We start from the raw sequence: 19040 nt of genomic DNA on the forward strand, positions 1-19040 counted from the left end.
CTTTTTTATTAGCAAGTTAAGGGGTTTTTTTAACTGACTGGTCTGGACTAATCACAACAAATCAATTTTTCCACCCATGTGGTTAACACAATCTCCATCTTCATCATTAGGAGGCCTGCTTTATTTTCGTAACACAAGAGCCTGGGGAAAATGTTTTTTACTACAAAATAAAACAATAGAAACAGAAATTTGGCTTAAATAAATGCTGAGGTATGTTTTATTTACGGCAAATTTTGTCATAATTGTAGCACATTTAAATATGAATCATAAATGAAAGTCATAAATTTCAATTATTATACCAATGTATCCATGTTAGTGCCATAAAATGTGTTCATTAAATGTTATTAATCCTAGGTCACTAGACGCTTTATTAATCTTGTACAGCAAACTGCAATGTACAATTATCATATCAGTTTCTCGTTTATGTTAATAATATTTATTAAGGACTTTTGAACAAATTATCTTAATTATTGATCATGTGGTAACAGAGCAGTATAACCTTCATTTTATTACATATGGTACAGGACCAAAAGATGTACCTAAAACATGGGATTTGTAAAATCTAGGTTGACCTTAAATTGACCCCCAAATACGTAGATCGTAGCTAAAAAGGCTGCCGTGTTTGCCTACTGTATGCAAGTGGTCACTAGAAAATTGTGATTAACTTTGATTGAAATGACAATTTATGTTATTTTTGACAATTTATGTAACTACTTTGCTTCAAACACTTTTTTGTCTGAAAATTTCCAAATAAATAATAACAAAATACATTTTACAGTTTAGCCAAGTTCTATTTTTAGAATTTCCTGTGCTTGATTCAGTATCATGGTATGTTTAAATTTGGCACATACTGTATTCCCAAATATTCTTGGCAAATCATTCTAGAAAACTTGTTGACAAAGCCATGTTTATTCTACAGTATATTTTGATAAATTTGGAATTTCATGTCAACATACAGTAATGCTTTTTGGGGGGTTTGTGCAAGGTTGTGCAGTTTTATAAGCTTAAGCTCTATCTACACTATCACATTTTATGTGACAAAAAACGTGATATAAATGTCACAAGTGACATAAAGTTGTGTATATATTTTGCAAGTCATTCTTACTTTTCCTTTTGTTTTCACTATTTGAACCTTTCTTTTGTTTTAGGAAGCTATTGTGTGAAGCCAGTGGAGCAGAGTTTTTGTGTTGCAGAGAAGGATTGTGTGGTGTTTGCTGATTGGAGGAGAGGTATAAGAGTTAAGTTAGTGTGTGAGTTGCTGATTGGTGGAGAAGGATAAGGTGGTGATATGTGGATAATTGAGGGAATTTTGAGGTAGATGGAAATTGAGAGGAGACAGAGAAGGAGGGCTATGTTATGTTAAGCCAGAAAGGGATAGGTGAATATTGATATGAGAAATTAAGACGTACAGGAGAAGAAGTAATTGAATTATGGTGATATAGAGCTGAAGCAGAAAGGAAATAAAGAGATATACATGAAGTTAATAAATTGTGAGTTGGAGATAATTATGGTGATATAGAGCTGAAGCAGAAAGGAAATAAAGTGATATACATGAAGTTAATAAATTGTGAGTTGGAAGTAATACTATAAGGCTGTACTTAAATGTGGAACTGTTAATTGTTGAGATTACTGAGGATTAATTGAAATTGTGAATGTAAATTGACGGAAGAAATAACTGTTGGAAACAGTAGAAGTTGTTGCATGTAAAGAATTGTTTGGAAATACTGAAGAGTAACTGGATTGATACTGATATTATTTTACGTGGGAAGGAGAAAGGAATAATTGGTCGGGGAGCGGATTGCAGTGCAGAACGACATCAAGAAACATTGTAACTTTATATTTGATTTATTTATATGTCAGAAAATAGGAAGAATTATAATTGATAATACAAGCAGAACGGGAGCAGAGGCGTGGGAGTTGTTTATTTGCAGAATCGTTGTAACTTTTATCTTTCTGATTTGTGTTTTGTGTCAGCGTAGGAGAGAAGGCAAGAAGGAACGATATTGTGGACATTTATTATTGTTTAACTATTCATCTTGTGATATTATTGTATTTGAAAGGGGGGGTTTCGGGGATTTATTTAAAAATAAGAAGATTGTTGATATTTTGTTTGAAAGGATTGGGAAATTTGGGGAATTGCATAAAGTGTGTGGGGAATAGGAATACGGTATCATTGTTTGAGAATTGGTTGGGTTTTTTTTGTGGGTTTTTTTTTTTGGGGGTTTGAATTATAAAAGAAAGAATTGGTTGTCAAAGATTATTATTAAATTTTACTTTTTACATTTATATGTGTACAGTTGTGGCTATTTACCGTTGTTCACCGTTGGTTACCAGCAATTACATGTCCGAAAGAGCCGTAATTGCGGCTGTGTGACATTTATGGGGGCTCGTCCGGGAAACTTTGTAACCTAGCGTGAACATTGGTAGATGAAACAATTGTACGTGATTCTTGGATTGTCTATTTGCCATATTATTGGCATACTGTATACTTATATTGGATACTTATATATATATATATTTTTTTTGTTTTTCTTAAGAAATGGATCTCACTAAAATTGTTGACGCAGGAAAAGCGTTGGGGTTAGATGGAGTGGAATTAAGAGAGTTTGTGGAAAAGAGAGAGGAAGCTGCCAGAGAGAGAGAAGAGAGAGCACTAGAGAGAGAAGAGAGAAACAGGGAGAGAGAGGAAATGGAGCGAAACAGAGACAGGGAAGAGAGAGCACTAGAGAAGGAAGAGAGAGAGAGAAGAGAGGCACTAGAGAAGGAAGAGAGAGAGAGAAGAGAGGTACTAGAGAGGGACGAAGCAGAGAGAAAAAGAGCGAGTGAAGAAAAAGAGAGAGAAAACGAAAGGGCGAAAGAAGCTGAGAATCAGGCCTATCTTATAGAAATGCGAAGGTTAGAAATCCAATTAGAACAAGAAAAGAATCGGGCACGGCCGGGTGGTAGAGTATTACCCAATCCTGAGTCACGGGTTAAGGCCAGTAAACCTAAATTACCCCCTTTCCATGATCGAACAGATGACCTAGATGCCTATCTGAAAAGGTTTGAACGGTATGCGACTAGTCAGGAGTGGAAAGAAATTGAGTGGCCGGTTAACTTAAGTGCCCTACTAACTGGGAAGGCTCTCGAGGTTTATTCCAGGTTGTCGTCAGCTGAAGCTAACGATTACAAACTGTTGAAATTGGCTCTTCTAAAACGGTTTCAGTTAACCGCCGATGGATTTCGACATAAGTTACGAACAGCTAAGCCCGAATACGGAGAAAGCGGCCCGCAATTTGCTGCGAGGATAAGCAATTATCTTGATAGGTGGATTGACCTAGCAGAGGGGGAAAAAACCTTTCAGGGGTTAAAAGATTTATTGCTGCGAGAGCAGTTTACCGATGGGTGTGGGAAGGACCTAGCTCTGTTCCTAAGGGAACGTCAACCGAAAACGATACAAGCGATGGCTGAAATTGCGGAGCAATATTTGGAAGCTCGTGGGGGATTATTTGGTAAACCAATAGAGTTTAAACAAAAAGAGCCAAATTCTCCTCAACTCTCCTCTAATAATGTTCCCAGTACATCCTCATCACAAAGCCCTTCTAGTTTCCGTAGTCCAACTTGTTTTATATGTCATCGTGTAGGTCACCTAGCTAGAAATTGCAGAGCCTCAACTATGCATAAGCCAAACTCTCCTCCAAAATGTTACAGATGCTTAAAAACAGGACATATTGCCAGAAATTGTAGACAGGACGCCAACAGTTGCGCTGGGTTGTCTACTTCACCACAAACAGAGTCTGATTGCCCGAAATGTACAAAACAACACGAATGTAAAGCCAAAGAAGAAATTCCCGATGTGGGTGCCAGTATGGTTACGAAAATGTCAGAGTCTTTAAATCAATGTTGTATCAATAATGATGGTGATAAGGTCACTCTTCAATGTGGGCACTGTCTTCCAATTATGACAGCGGCTCTAAATGATTCAATTAGTAAAATGCCCGTTTATACAGGTTGTGTTGGGTCACGCTGCGTCTCTGTTCTTCGGGACAGTGGCTGTAGTGGGGTGGTTGTGAAGAAAGATCTTGTATCAGCCGAACAACTTACTGGTAAGGAGAAAACCTGTGTGCTGATTGATGGCACGGTCCGCAACTTACCGGTTGCATTAATACATGTTAATACTCCATTTTTTTCAGGAAAGACGTATGCACTATGTATGAATAACCCTATTTATGACTTGATATTAGGTAATATTGCAGGAGTACGAGCACCAGGAAATCCAGATCCCACATGGACAGAGCGAAATCTTCAAGGATGTTCTGTTGTTACCCGGTCTCAAGCTAACACTATGGATAAACCATTCAGAACACTTAAAACTACAGAAATACACAAGCAAATCATCACAGCGGGAATTATGAAAACCGCCCAGCAACAAGATATCAGCCTTGCAAAATTCAAGGATCTTGCAGAGAAACAAACTACAACTGTGAGTAACAAACAAGTCGAGTTTCTTGGCCATGTGGTAGGGAAAGGACATGTTCAACCTCGAGTGGAGAAGATACAAAGCATCTTGTCAGCCAAACAACCAGAAACAAATAAACAACTCCGGTCATTCCTTGGGATGACCAACTACTATAGAAAGTTCATTCCTAATTACTCTGTGATTGACAAAACGAAGAATCGGGAACCTAACCGAATATGTTGGGAGAAGGCCCAGGAAAGTGCGTTTGTTAAACTTAAGGAAAAATTAAACAGTACTCCAATTTTATGCCTTCCTAATTTAAACAAAGATTTTATTTTGAGAACAGATGCGTCCGAATATGGAGTGGGAGCGGTTCTGATGCAGCAGTATGGTGACGTGAAGTTTCCCGTGGCGTACGCTAGCAAGAAACTGCTTCCTCGAGAAAAAGCATATTCAGTGATGGAAAAAGAATGCTTAGCCATTGTATGGAGTGTACGAAAATTTGAGTCTTATTTATATGGACGAAACTTCACGTTGGAAACTGATCACCAGCCGCTTGTGTTTATGCACAGAGCGAAATTGTCCAATGGGCGAATTATGAGATGGGCCCTGGCTCTACAACCGTACAAGTTCCAAATAGAGGCGATTAAAGGCAGTGAAAATGTAGGAGCTGATTATTTAAGTCGAGTGTAAATAGGACCCGTCACGGTATGGAGAAAATGTTGATACATTATTCTTTTAGAGGGGAGTAAATGTCACAAGTGACATAAAGTTGTGTATATATTTTGCAAGTCATTCTTACTTTTCCTTTTGTTTTCACTATTTGAACCTTTCTTTTGTTTTAGGAAGCTATTGTGTGAAGCCAGTGGAGCAGAGTTTTTGTGTTGCAGAGAAGGATTGTGTGGTGTTTGCTGATTGGAGGAGAGGTATAAGAGTTAAGTTAGTGTGTGAGTTGCTGATTGGTGGAGAAGGATAAGGTGGTGATATGTGGATAATTGAGGGAATTTTGAGGTAGATGGAAATTGAGAGGAGACAGAGAAGGAGGGCTATGTTATGTTAAGCCAGAAAGGGATAGGTGAATATTGATATGAGAAATTAAGACGTACAGGAGAAGAAGTAATTGAATTATGGTGATATAGAGCTGAAGCAGAAAGGAAATAAAGAGATATACATGAAGTTAATAAATTGTGAGTTGGAGATAATTATGGTGATATAGAGCTGAAGCAGAAAGGAAATAAAGTGATATACATGAAGTTAATAAATTGTGAGTTGGAAGTAATACTATAAGGCTGTACTTAAATGTGGAACTGTTAATTGTTGAGATTACTGAGGATTAATTGAAATTGTGAATGTAAATTGACGGAAGAAATAACTGTTGGAAACAGTAGAAGTTGTTGCATGTAAAGAATTGTTTGGAAATACTGAAGAGTAACTGGATTGATACTGATATTATTTTACGTGGGAAGGAGAAAGGAATAATTGGTCGGGGAGCGGATTGCAGTGCAGAACGACATCAAGAAACATTGTAACTTTATATTTGATTTATTTATATGTCAGAAAATAGGAAGAATTATAATTGATAATACAAGCAGAACGGGAGCAGAGGCGTGGGAGTTGTTTATTTGCAGAATCGTTGTAACTTTTATCTTTCTGATTTGTGTTTTGTGTCAGCGTAGGAGAGAAGGCAAGAAGGAACGATATTGTGGACATTTATTATTGTTTAACTATTCATCTTGTGATATTATTGTATTTGAAAGGGGGGGTTTCGGGGATTTATTTAAAAATAAGAAGATTGTTGATATTTTGTTTGAAAGGATTGGGAAATTTGGGGAATTGCATAAAGTGTGTGGGGAATAGGAATACGGTATCATTGTTTGAGAATTGGTTGGGTTTTTTTTGTGGGTTTTTTTTTTTGGGGGTTTGAATTATAAAAGAAAGAATTGGTTGTCAAAGATTATTATTAAATTTTACTTTTTACATTTATATGTGTACAGTTGTGGCTATTTACCGTTGTTCACCGTTGGTTACCAGCAATTACATGTCCGAAAGAGCCGTAATTGCGGCTGTGTGACAATCAATTCACTATCATATTTGGGCATCACTACCAAATGTTGTCAAACTACAGTAGTTTGATGATAGTGTAGACAGAGCTTTTACTTGACAAAATGAACGTTTACGAAGAGAATAAGTATCTTGAGTTGGTTGGGAATCTTGGTGTTCATAACAAATAACAATATGCATGCAAAACAGTCAGTAACGGCTATGAGCGTTCTCTGGCTAAACCTAGGAGCCCCTGAGCAGTAACCAGAGGAAAAAACAGGCATTAAAATATGTTAAAAAGGGCTAAACGCCCGAGGCATTGGAGGGCCACTAGGGTCCCTACACCAGGAGCCTCAGGCCTGTATGCGCGGCCATTAGGGCCGAAATCGCCAATTTGTCCTTACGCCAATTTTTGTCTTTACGGCAATTTTGTCCTTACAGCAATTTTTGTTCTTTCTGCAATTTAACCATACGGTAATGTGTGTCCGTATGGCAATATTTGTTTTGTCAATCTAGGAATGTCCTTAACACCATTAGTTTGGCTTACGTGAGCGGAATTGGCCCTAATGGCCGCCCATACGCCTGTGCATTACGCCACTGAATACAGTACAATAGGTTTTCGTATTCAAATGTACAACAGTACTGTATGAGGTTATTTTTTAACAATGCAGTAAACGTGGTAATAACAGGTTGTAAAAAGCAAAATGTGAGAAATACTATAGTGTATGAGTTGGACATGTTGATGTCATCCAGAACATCATTAAAATTGTGGTAACTGGTGCATACAAATTGAAAACATCTGTACATCACTGTAATGATACTAAACACTTTACACTGCTAGTGTACTGGACCAAGAATCTAGAACAATTTGCCATTTAATATTAAAAATGACTATAATTATAGCTTTTAAAATAAGACTTTCGATTAAAACCAATGTTATGACAGTACAGTATGAGCTTATCATAGAAATGTGGCTAAAAAGTACAGTAAGTATTAATGTTAAAATGTTATAATGTAGGTTGAAAATAAAATTTTTAAAAGATACTTCAGCAGAAAACTTAATAGTTTGATTGATTTTTAAATATTTTGTAGAATATGCTGTGACTTCGGAAACAAATTTATTTGTTTTTGTAGAGTCCTGTCCACAATAAAACCAGCATTTACACTTTTACAGTAAAATAAAAGGGATCTGATTTGCCGTCTTGCTGAATATTTACTTTGTTTTTTGAAAACAGCTTGACAATTATAACATCTTGAATAGATTCGGCAGAGGCAAGGTACAGTATGTCTCGTAAGTATTTTAGTTTAATAAATTGCGCTACTATAAACGGAAGCCGCCAAAAACTCAAAGGAAAAGGTGTTAAGAAGTAATTCACTGCAAGATGAGAACCAGACCGATCCAATCCACAAAGTAGGTGCAGTGTTTTTGAATGATTTTTAAACAAAATAATATTAATATTTTATTTCCTCACAAACAACACTTGATTCACCTGTAGAGGCAATTGTTTTGCATAATTAATTAGCAGGTGTTACGTTCACCTCGTTCTTAGAAAATCTTTTTCTTTGTCTCGCTCTCTCTACTACGGACCATCGAGCAATCAGGACATATTGTTACTACACTAGAGATGTTATATTTTAGCAAACAAGAAATTTAGCGTATTCGGTACATGCACAGTACTGTTTATAGAAGTAAAGAAAGAATAAATAGTGAAACAGAGCCAAACTAGAAGAAATTGATTAAACTGGAACTAACACAACTCACTAAACACTCAAGGGTGTTTTTAATCAAGGCCACACGGCCGAAAAGTTATGAAAATTAACAGAAATTTAATGTTAAAAGAAAAGTAGTAGCCTACAGTAGTATTTTCAATAACTGTTATAAATGCAGAACTATACCAAGTTATTAAAAGATTCTTCTTTTTTTGTTGTTGATATCCGTGGGTATGCTGAACATCGGAAACACCCGAAAACCTAAAAAGGCATAGCAAACTCAATCAAACCAACATAAAAGCTACTGAATCGTGTAGTACTATCCAGAATTTTTATTTCATTAGACTTTTAACGTTTTTTGTGCATTATCACTGTATAGTATGTCATCAACTATGATGGAAAAACAACATTTACTTCAATCAAATTCTGTAAAGGCTTGGATGACCAATCCGTCAGGAATTATCTTTTGGATCCGATCCGTTTGGAACAGAAGGCAATTTTGTAGACATCCTGACAGGAAAGTTATACAAAACATGGTGCATTGGGACACAAACCAACATCTTCATTGTCAACGTAATTGACTCAAGTTAAATACTAACAAACGCCAGACTTTACAATTAAAGTTTATCTGTCATCCTTAGCCCAAACTTTTGTTCAAACTGCCAACATTAATTATAGCAAGAAAATTGTTGATTATAATATTGTTTAATCTCACAACATTTTACAGTTAGTGTCTACTACTTAAAACCGTATTTGATTTGGCCAATAAGGCCAAGTAAAAAAGAGTTGTTGTTCGTTCTCTCCTTCTCTAGTGTACTCGAATAGCTCACTGGAATTCTACTCAGATTTTCTGTTATTTTGTACTGTAGTTTACAAGACAGGGGCTGAATGGACCAGTACACTGGGGTAACCCTGTACTGTACTCTTCCGAAATATGAACTGGGTTCTTTAGTGCACACAAGAAGACTTGTTCTACCACCAGAACAATGGTCACGGAGTGACTTGAACCTGTACTGATTGTATCTACTGTAGGTACGGTTTGCGGTGCCCCTGTCTTAACAGCGCCATGTACAGGTAGTAACAACATGGCCACTTGACTCAATTTCTTAACTAAATTTAATTGTGACATGATTTTAATAATATGAGGCCTGTCATCACAAAAGTGGCGCAGAGTCGCAACCCAAACTTTTGAGATATTTAGCATTAAAGTTCAGAATGTAAAAAACGGCTTAACCTATTCATTTTAAAATTTCAATAAACATATCAAACTCTTGTTAATAAAAAAATATCACAAGTATGTGTATTTTGCAATTATTTAAGTCTTTTCCATTGAAAAACATTAGGAAATTGTATTTTTGTTCACTCAAAAATCAACTTTCTTTACGGCGCTTTTGTAAACAAACCGCTAACTCGAATCACGTCATGTTTGGTACCTATCTGTTCGAAAATATATCAGCTACTACCATAATTTTTAACAACCTAAAAGGGATTTTTTTAATCTAGCCAATGGAAATTGGTTTTATTAAGGTGTTAGGTTACTGAAATTTCTAACAAGAATTTGTGAATCCTTGCCTGTGATTGGCTATAAAGTACGCTCTCTGATTGGCTGACGCTTTTGTTTACGATGAAACAGCATGGCTTCCACCGTAGTTTTTTGAATGAACGTTTTAACATTTTGTGAATATTTAGGAAGTTAATCATTACTTTTATCCATATATTTTTAATAAAATAACAAAAAATATAATATTATGTACCACACAGTGATATATTTTCGACTAGTTTGCCGTTATTGAGAAGAAAATAGAGAGTTTTGTCGCGTTGATCGGCTGGCTAGGCTACAGTAGGCCAAGCTATGTTTTCATCAATAACTCTTCATATAATAAACCAATTATAATAAACAATGGCTCATTTTTATTAAATATAGGTTACGAATATAAAAATCTAAAATGTGTTATTTCCGACACTACGCCGATTTTGTGATGCCATGCCTCGTATAGAATAAAATAATAATAAATATCTTTTTTTCTACCTATATTTTGCCAATCCGTACTGTGCTACTCAGTTGATTGAAGGTCAAAGAAAGATCAAATAATAATAAACATCAAAGTATGTAAATTTATACAGTATAATAGGTAGATGAATAATAATAATTGTGGACATTGCTTTCAACTTTCGATTAGTCAATTTCCACTTGTGGGAAATCATAATATGTAGTACACTTTATTGTACATGTACTAATTTGATTTGTGAATGTTAAATAGTTTATCTACAAAGTTCCATTAACTTACAATCTCCAATGATTTCAACAAAACAATTATGTTTGTTGTCAATGTTTTCATCATAAAATTGCCCTGTTGATACTTTTACACAATTTATGAATGTTTACAAGTTGAATGGAGAATGTTTCATGAGTTGGGCAGAGCTTTGACTTTGGATACAGGTTAGAATACAATGTTTTACTAACCGCACACTACAGTAGATTGATTTTTTTCATATGGCACAAATTCTCCAAATTTTCTATTTTCACCACAAATGTCAGTTTTCCGTTCAGTAGAATAAACTAATCGCAATGGCAAGGAAGCATTGAGATGTTTTATAAACAAAATACATTACATTTCAGCATAAATACAGTAACCAAACTTAATGGGCCTGTTTCTACAGGGAATAAAACTTTAGTACAGTAGGCTACTGTTTTAAACAAAAGTCATGTTGTAGCTTTCTTTGTACTTTTGGTGGTATAGTGGTTGGTATGGTTGTGTAACAACATTACTATTATCGACAGACATTTTAAATGTTTGCGCAATTCAGTGACCCAAGATGAAATCAAACTGAGACCACAATTTAATGCAATTTAAAAATTTGGTTGAAAACTCAGTTTTAAAAATATTAAAAAATGTACTGTTAAAGAAACTTTCACACAGGTCCCAAATCATTAATTACTTACTTAAACACTGTAGAAAGATAGATTATTACTTAAAATACAGTAAATGTAGTATAAAAATGTAATATTTAGTTATAATTAATACAGTTCTCACAAATGAAATGTGATATTTTTCAAAATTCAAATATTTGGGACTATTAGTATCAGTGGCTAATGTACTGTGAGTTGCAAAAATGTAGAAAACAGCCAACAGCAAAAAATAAATGATGAACAGATATTTTCTTTCAATACAGCACGACATTTGGAAGTGGGTCGCATGAAGTTAAAATGGGGTAGGTGAACTTTCATTGGAGACTGGGGATATCAAGCTGGTTGTGTTATGACCTGGGGGAATACAAAGACCTCACATGATTCATCACAGTATGCTATGTACCTGTTGCTTTACTCCCAACGATTAAACAAGTTGTAGTATATTCTGCTTACAGTCATCCAAACCATATGTTTAGATACAATAATCTTTCAAAAATAGAAAACTGAAAACAAATATCAATGGAAAAACTGTGTACGATTACTAATAATAGCAGAGTACAGTACTTTATTGCATTTCTCCAAATAATTAAAAAAGTTGTAGAGTAATTGCTTCCAGTCATCCAAACAATTACTTACAAAAATAATCTTTCTAAAAAAAACAACTTAATAATAATTAATAATAATACTAATTATAGTGTATTTGTTGCTTTTTATCTTTCCAGATTATTAAATAATTTATAAAACCTTAATTTAAATCTAAACAATTTCAGGAGTTTAATTAATGTTAACAAATTTGACACATTTTAATGGATTTTATATGTTTTCAACGGATTTGTTGCATTTACAGATTTGACGCATTTTATTTACATTACTACTACTGTCATCACAAAATATCTCGCGCAATGTGTACCAAAGGTACATTGTAAATTCTAGCAACTAATCAAATGTTTCAAACAAACAAAATCAGACAGTAAAATGGCTTTGAAAGATGTTTTTATCTTCTTGTTCCAAAGTTTCAGGAGATTTTTTTTAAATATTCGGAGATCGGGAAATTGGACGAACATACAGTATGGGAGGCTCCCAGAGAAATTAGAAGGGTTGGAACTGATCTACAGTACAGCAAATTACCATTAATTTTTTTTTAAATTGAAAGCCTACAGTTACTATAGTTAACCACTGCAGTAAAATTTTAAATTGGGCTGCAATCTCAACCTCACAAAACTGCTGTGGTGCTTCATCATTTCTGAAACACTCTGTATACAGTACATCCAGTTTATATACTATTCTCTCAGCAAAAAATAAATATTAAATATAGACTACTACAGTATCATATACCTAACACTCAATATAACACTCCCTTGAGCAGACTTATCATAATTCAATACTTTCAGCTCACACATTTTCCAGGGCAATTAAGGTTGCAGAACAGACACCCTCTTTAATTCGTAAACATGAATCAAAGATTTTGCAATGCCGGCTGTTCGGGACATGAACATTACTCCGACAGCTATTTCACGCTAATTCAACTTAAATTATTTCCAACATTCTGCGTGCAAATTAGCCAAATGGTCGTTAGTTTCACTTTCTTTTTTTAACCAAGTTCCTGATCATATTTTTTCTGTTTAATGTAAATGTTTTGGAAGTTTGAATTTTGGGTAGCATCTTCTATAGAAGACTTTTACTTTAAAAAATGTGTACTGTTACAGAATAATTTTTTTTATATAAAGAAATAATATAAATATAAAGAAATTTGTTTTATAGGCCACATAAATTGTTGGTACTCTACTAACTTTGAAGGGCCAAATAGGGGCTATTATTTTCGGGTATGACCAAGTTAAAATACAATTAGTTTTTGTTACCACTCCAGTCACCATTTACTGCACACACTTTAAGCTCTGTCTGCACTATCGAAGTTTGACAAACAAATGTGATGTTCCCATATGGACATGATGATGTCATATCACTACCATATTTGGGCATATCACTAGTATAGTATTACATGCAAGGGTACATCACACATTTTGTGTAGACAGAGCTTTAGAGAACACTGTATGATTGTACTCACACAATTTCAATTCTTTATTTTTTTACTGAAAAGGTTGAAACCATGGAGAAATAAATTTCTAACTTATTTCTCCATGTGCTGAAACTACTACAGTATATGTTGTTTGGCTTGTTGCACACTTCCTAGTGTAAACAGGAAATGTTATAAATAATCCCATTTTTACAAGTCAGGTATAAGTCAGTATCAAAAGCAAGTGGGCAGTCCTTATGTATGCTCATTTAATTAACCATCACTATTTAAATAATACAATTTAAAAATTAAACAATATTGATACAAAATGTTATGTACAGAATATTTACAAACGAAAAGAAAGTAAACTTTAACACAAGGTGTTAATCATTTTATTAACATTAGAAGGAAATTAAAAGCAAATTTAATATGCCAAAAAACACCTAAGAATCAACTAGCAGGGGAAGAACAACATTCACAAGCCTAAAATGCAATACAACAGTAGGCCTATCAATTGATTTCGCAAACTCCATTAAGGACTGAGATTAGTACATCACGCTTGTCTAGCCGCAGTACTATTATACACAGATCTCTGTGTATGGTTGGTCATAATGGCAGTTTGAGTGTTAAAAAACATAAGGTACAAAATGATTGATTTATCAAAATGATGAAAAACATCATTTGATGCGTTTATTTTTGTCTACAATGACATCCAGTACATGATGAACATGCCGTTTTAATTTTGCACCTTTTTTAGCAGCAGACCAACAAACTTATTATACTTGTTTAACTGCATACTTCATATCCTCGGTAACATTTTAAACATGAAAATGACTAAACAGGCCTATCCCAATAGGCCTGGCACAGCTTATCACTAGGTTTCCTTCATCTGACAACTCACCGCATCTGTTCGCCATAATCAGTTCACACAAAATCTAATGCACACTGGCAGTTTTAATACACAGTGCACTGAATCCAGATGTGAGTATACTGGCCAGAACAGCCGTGCAATACACTGTTTTAAGTTGCAAAATTAACTCCATTTCCTGAGTAAACTGTAACTTGGGGCCAATTTGTTCCTCTGGTAACAGAATATTTTTTGGGGGAGATATTTTGTAAAGTTCAAAGGTTACTATCAATCTACAGTAGTAGTACATAGGTAATTATAAAATGCCTTGTTTTCAGGACTAACTGCTTTCAGCTGTGCAAACAAGTTTTTACAAATTTACTATTCAGTTGTTCACTGTACAGTACCCTTATACTGTAACTGTACAGTGCATAAGTCTGTATAGCTCAGACCTCCTAGCTATCCTGATAAATCATGATTCAATTCACCCTCCCAAAAAATTCCCAATAAATCTAAATGTCTTAAGCTCTGTCAACACTATGAACTAGTTTGACAAAAAAGTGTGATGTGCCCTTTATATGGAGTATTATGATGTCATCATGTCAATATACGCATGTATCACATTGTTTTTTCACATAAAGTTGATAGCTCAGATAGAGTGTTAGTCTCTACTGTACTGTACATACCCCCACTTTTTCTGCATAATTCTGCATTGACTGACTATGGTTTCAAAGATGTTTATGAATCTCATTTTTTTTAATTTAAATTTTTTACATACCTAATTTAATTTCTCGTATAGTTTTTCAACTTCAATTCTCCCGATATTTAATTTTTTTTAAATTTAATTTAAAATTCAATTCTCAATCTAAAAAAAAATGTTTTCTAGTAATGACTGTATAAAGTTTCAAATAATAATTCTAAAATACACGGCGTTAATAATTGGATATTTCCTTATAGCTGGCTTGGGTATACACAACTACAGGTGTGTGGCTGCTCATCAAAATGCATGTTAAATTGACGGTAGTAAACTGTAGTCAAAATGACATACACCACTACTGTAGTATTTAATACTAATACTCTAAAGACGATAACACATTAAAGTGCAATAAGAAAAAGTAATCTTATTAAGCACTCAAATTTCATCCATTGGCAATTCTCTTAAAGTCAGTTTTAGAGTCGTAGCAAATAAAAATGTTAAATTAGCAATATTGACCAGAGCACCAGCTGTGTTCAAAAGACAATGATAAGAAAATGTTATAAACTGAGGAGAGAATTTATTGCAGAACACAATCTGCTGAGTGAGGCTTAGTAGAGCTCATTTACAGTATCTGATAGAAGATGGTCTTAAAAAATGATTGAATGTTTTATTTACTGTACAGGACCTGTTTTAAATACTGTACAATATTTTGAATGGTATTCTTTTGTCTTTATGGGTGCTTATAAAAAAAAAACAAGTGCAAAAATCATAGTTTTTGTCTTCTTAGTGTTACAGTACTTCATAGTAGTCGCATTGCAATTGTATTTCTACTTCGTTCTGAATATTTAATATTCATATATTTGTATTTTTGTTTATGTTTAATTGAGGTACCTTTGCTTTTAATGATCAGTTCCTTTACTGGAACTGGATTGACCATCCTCATTAAAGATGGTACTGTTAGTACTAGTAATACAAAATAAATAAACCAATCAAGGAAAAAAATGTTTACAACGTACAGTACAGTTATACGGCCATACTACGCTGGCTGCCGTGGGTCCGTGGAGGGCCTAATCCGAAATTCCTCAGTTTCCAGTTAAGCTTGAGGACAAATATAAATACCTTTAACTTTAACAATTTACACATTTGCCCTGCCTACTGTATATCTGTGCACAGCACATTCAGTATAAAATTGTATTGTACTGTATGTGAACGTAAAATATGTTTTAATAGAGCTGTATTACTATTATGTAGATTTAAAATATGTTGTATTGCCAACTATAGCTTTAAAGCTATTAAGCTGATATTGATAGTTTTGACTAATTGAATGTACAGTAAGGGAATAAACACTAAAGTACTGTACAGTACCTTGTTTTAGTACTGTATGAAACTGTTACAGTAACATTAGTAGCAATAAAACATTTTGGGCAAATACTGTACACTGTACTAAATTTGTTTACTTGAAACTTGACATAGCTTGGTTTTAAGTAGACAGAATGAGATGACCAATCACAAGTGACAGAAAGATGATCTACTCTAAAACCTCGAAAATAAGCCCATCTCAAAAAGAAGCCCCCTCCCACTTTTTTTGACCATCGCGAAATCAAGCCTATGTTAAAAAGAAGATTACTAAAAAAAGTTTTTGAGGTTTTCGGTATTCTATCGTGGTTGGTCAAACTAATTGAAGCAGTACGTCTGCTGCGCTACGTTTTCTCTGAGAAAGTGAGTGTTATTAGTAATTTTTATTAAAATTTAAAAATGACGTACCTCTTTGTTGTCTACATTAAATAGCTGCTCAGATTCAGGTATACCCATAAGCATCAAATCTTTCTTCTGTTTATGAAGAGATTTCTCACATGGTTTACAAACAACTACAATTTGGCCATCTTCGATGAAAATCGCGCCAAATGGTTTACGCAATCTAGCAAGGCCGTTAAATTTTGTAATATTCAACAACTTTCGACAACTGATATCCGCAGCTTGGCTACATGTGAAACAGGTAAACTTGCGCATATGATATGGTCGCAACCAACGATTATGATCCATTAACGATTCTGAATTCTCGTAATCATCCCATTGAATAACCATATTGACGTAACAAAACGTGCACGCTTTCACCACTCCACTTGTGGTAGCGATTTCAGAATTGTGGCTAGCTTTCGGGTTGGATAAAAATGGGAAAAAGGGGATACCTTCTTCCTCATTTGATGGATAACAATGAAGATCGTTCAGTTCAGACGGCGATTCATTTGAGCCACAGATAAAACATGTATCAACAATATCTCCAACAGCAGCCATTTTACTACAACTAGCTGTCTCTATATTTCCATTTTCTTGTACTATCGGTTTAAACCCTTTATCAAAGCCATTTCTGTCAGATTTTTTCCACTTTGTTTTCAAATGGTTAAAGCAATCATCACAAACATGAACTTTTCCTGAACTGTCAATAGCCATCGCCTTTGAAGGACGTTCAAGATCTCTTATGAACGGAAAAAACATTGTATGTTCCTCCTCTGCAGAAGTATTAACTGAATGAACTGACAAGCTTTTAACAGATTTGCTACAAATATAGCAAACTTCTGTCGTTGCTTTCTCTAAATCTTTGTGTAATTTTCTACTTTTTAATTGTAGTTTGTGCGTATATCCAACTGGCTTATTATTGATGTGGTAAATACGATTTTTAAAAGGCGTTTCAGTAACTTCATGTGCATTCCATTGTTCATATAGGGATGCGGCACATGAGTTACATAACTGTGCAACCCCGTCTCTGGACAGAGATGCACCTTTTGGTGCAATGCATCTTTCCAAACATGGAAAGAATGGACCTTTATTGAGATCAGCATGTGAATGTACTAATTGCATGTTGTTTACATTCGATTTAACACCACAAGTAAGGCAAACCATTTTACTTGTTGATTCTACAAATAGTTTTTCCTGTGTTGATCGCAACCGGTACTTCCTTTTGTGCAATGGTGTATTATTTATCTCAAACGTCTGCCATTGCTGCAAAAGGTAGTTCGCACAGGGTTCGCACATGAGAACGCGTCCAAGATTATCAACAGATCTGGCTCCACTTGGGGGTGTATGACCCAAGATGCACGGAAAGTAGGGTGACTCGGATTTTGACCAATGGCTAGTGTGAACAACACAAATCGCATTACGTGATGTCATTTGACTGCAACAGTAGCAAACGCTGAACTTGGGTAAATCGATAGGAGCATCAAAATCGTCGTGCTTCTTTTCAATGTACTCAGTTTTCGCAAGTAAATCTGGCGAATCAAAATGATCATCTACAAAAGCCGGGTCACGGATATTTAATTTATACATTTCTTCACGCATTTGTGGGCTTACTTGCATCTGTGGGTCTGGACGGTTAGTACCAGGCGACCCACAGCTCTCAAGACGTTTCAACCAATATAGTCGTTTGACAATAGGTGTTCTAGATTTTTCAAATGCATACCATTGTTGTAACAAAAAAGCATAGCAAACCCTACATGCGTCCACTGTCCCATCTTTATTTATGCTCACTCCAGATGGTGCTTCGTGATATTCTAGAAAGGGAAAGAAAGACTCCTTCCCGTGGGGTCTAACTCGTAGGCGGCATTCCGCACTTTGAGCCCCACAGACGTAGCAAACTGTACTAGCAGCAGCTGGCCTCATCGAAGACGATAGCGACTGGATCCCTGCATTTCTCCCGGCCTTCGAAGCCATTCTGATAATAAAGAAAATCGAACAGCAGATGCATCACAAAAAAAAATAATATAAGTAATTCGTGTTCCGTCGATGAATTGATGATTTAATATAATTAATTTAATGAGTTTTAATAATATACTTACGTGCTAAAAACAGTATAAAATCTGCGTTTAGGCTGTTTTTGTCTTCCCAGTTGAGCAACTACTAAGCACAGTCTCCATTCATTCACCACACACAGCTGTCATCGCCCATAATGCTTTGCTGTGCCCCGAATCGGAATAAACAATACCGACGAAACCCACGTGCTTTTGTTTACAAGAAGAAATTCACGTGAATTACATGCATTATGTAAACATTGCGACACAAAAATCTTCCAATCGACTATTACTATTATTAAACCGGACCGTATTCGAGCCCAGCGTTTGCTAAAAATTAAATGGCCAAACCAAATAGTTTTTTTTAACGCAAGAAAGTATGTCGTTCGTAAACTACAATTCCATGGTTGATGATTTAATACACATTATTACTGTACTCCTGTATATTATTCTAACTTTTTGTGTCTATTTTTATTTTCATAACTTACTGTTCTGAATATTATCATTCATTCATTCGTTACATCATTGTTCCCACTACTAAAGACTCAATAAGATGGTCAAGGGATGGTCAAGGGATGGATAGTATTCGAACTCTCGA

At 34.9% G+C, this 19040-nt stretch overlaps 2 protein-coding genes across 5 annotated transcripts in view; one reads left to right on the forward strand and one right to left on the reverse strand.

Moving 5' to 3' along the window:
* The window catches only part of LOC144850801 (uncharacterized), a 162783-nt gene extending 144222 nt beyond the window's left edge, over window positions 1-18561 (reverse strand). For all 4 annotated transcript variants that reach the window (XM_078708248.1, XM_078708247.1, XM_078708246.1 and 1 more), the window contains exons 1-2: window positions 18491-18561; window positions 16422-18366 (exon numbers count right to left, since the gene is read on the reverse strand). In XM_078708248.1, coding sequence (XP_078564374.1) covers window positions 16422-18365 — 1944 coding nt within the window. In that variant the 5' untranslated portion in view covers window position 18366; window positions 18491-18561. The remainder of the gene's footprint in view (window positions 1-16421; window positions 18367-18490) is intronic.
* LOC144850373 (uncharacterized) lies at window positions 2489-5131 on the forward strand. Its single transcript, XM_078707649.1, has one exon. It carries the CDS (start codon window positions 2540-2542, stop codon window positions 5129-5131), a length of 2592 nt encoding a protein of 863 aa, XP_078563775.1. The 5' UTR covers window positions 2489-2539.
* Window positions 18562-19040: the final 479 nt, after the last annotated feature.

The sequence above is a fragment of the Antedon bifida genome, chromosome 8 (assembly GCF_963402885.1).
Source record: "Antedon bifida chromosome 8, ecAntBifi1.1, whole genome shotgun sequence".
Classification (NCBI taxonomy): Eukaryota; Metazoa; Echinodermata; class Crinoidea; order Comatulida; family Antedonidae; genus Antedon; species Antedon bifida.

Bases quoted from the DNA above. Each gene is read 5' to 3' on its own strand.
- LOC144850373 (XM_078707649.1), top strand. From the start codon at position 2,540: ATGGATCTCACTAAAATTGTTGACGCAGGAAAAGCGTTGGGGTTAGAT.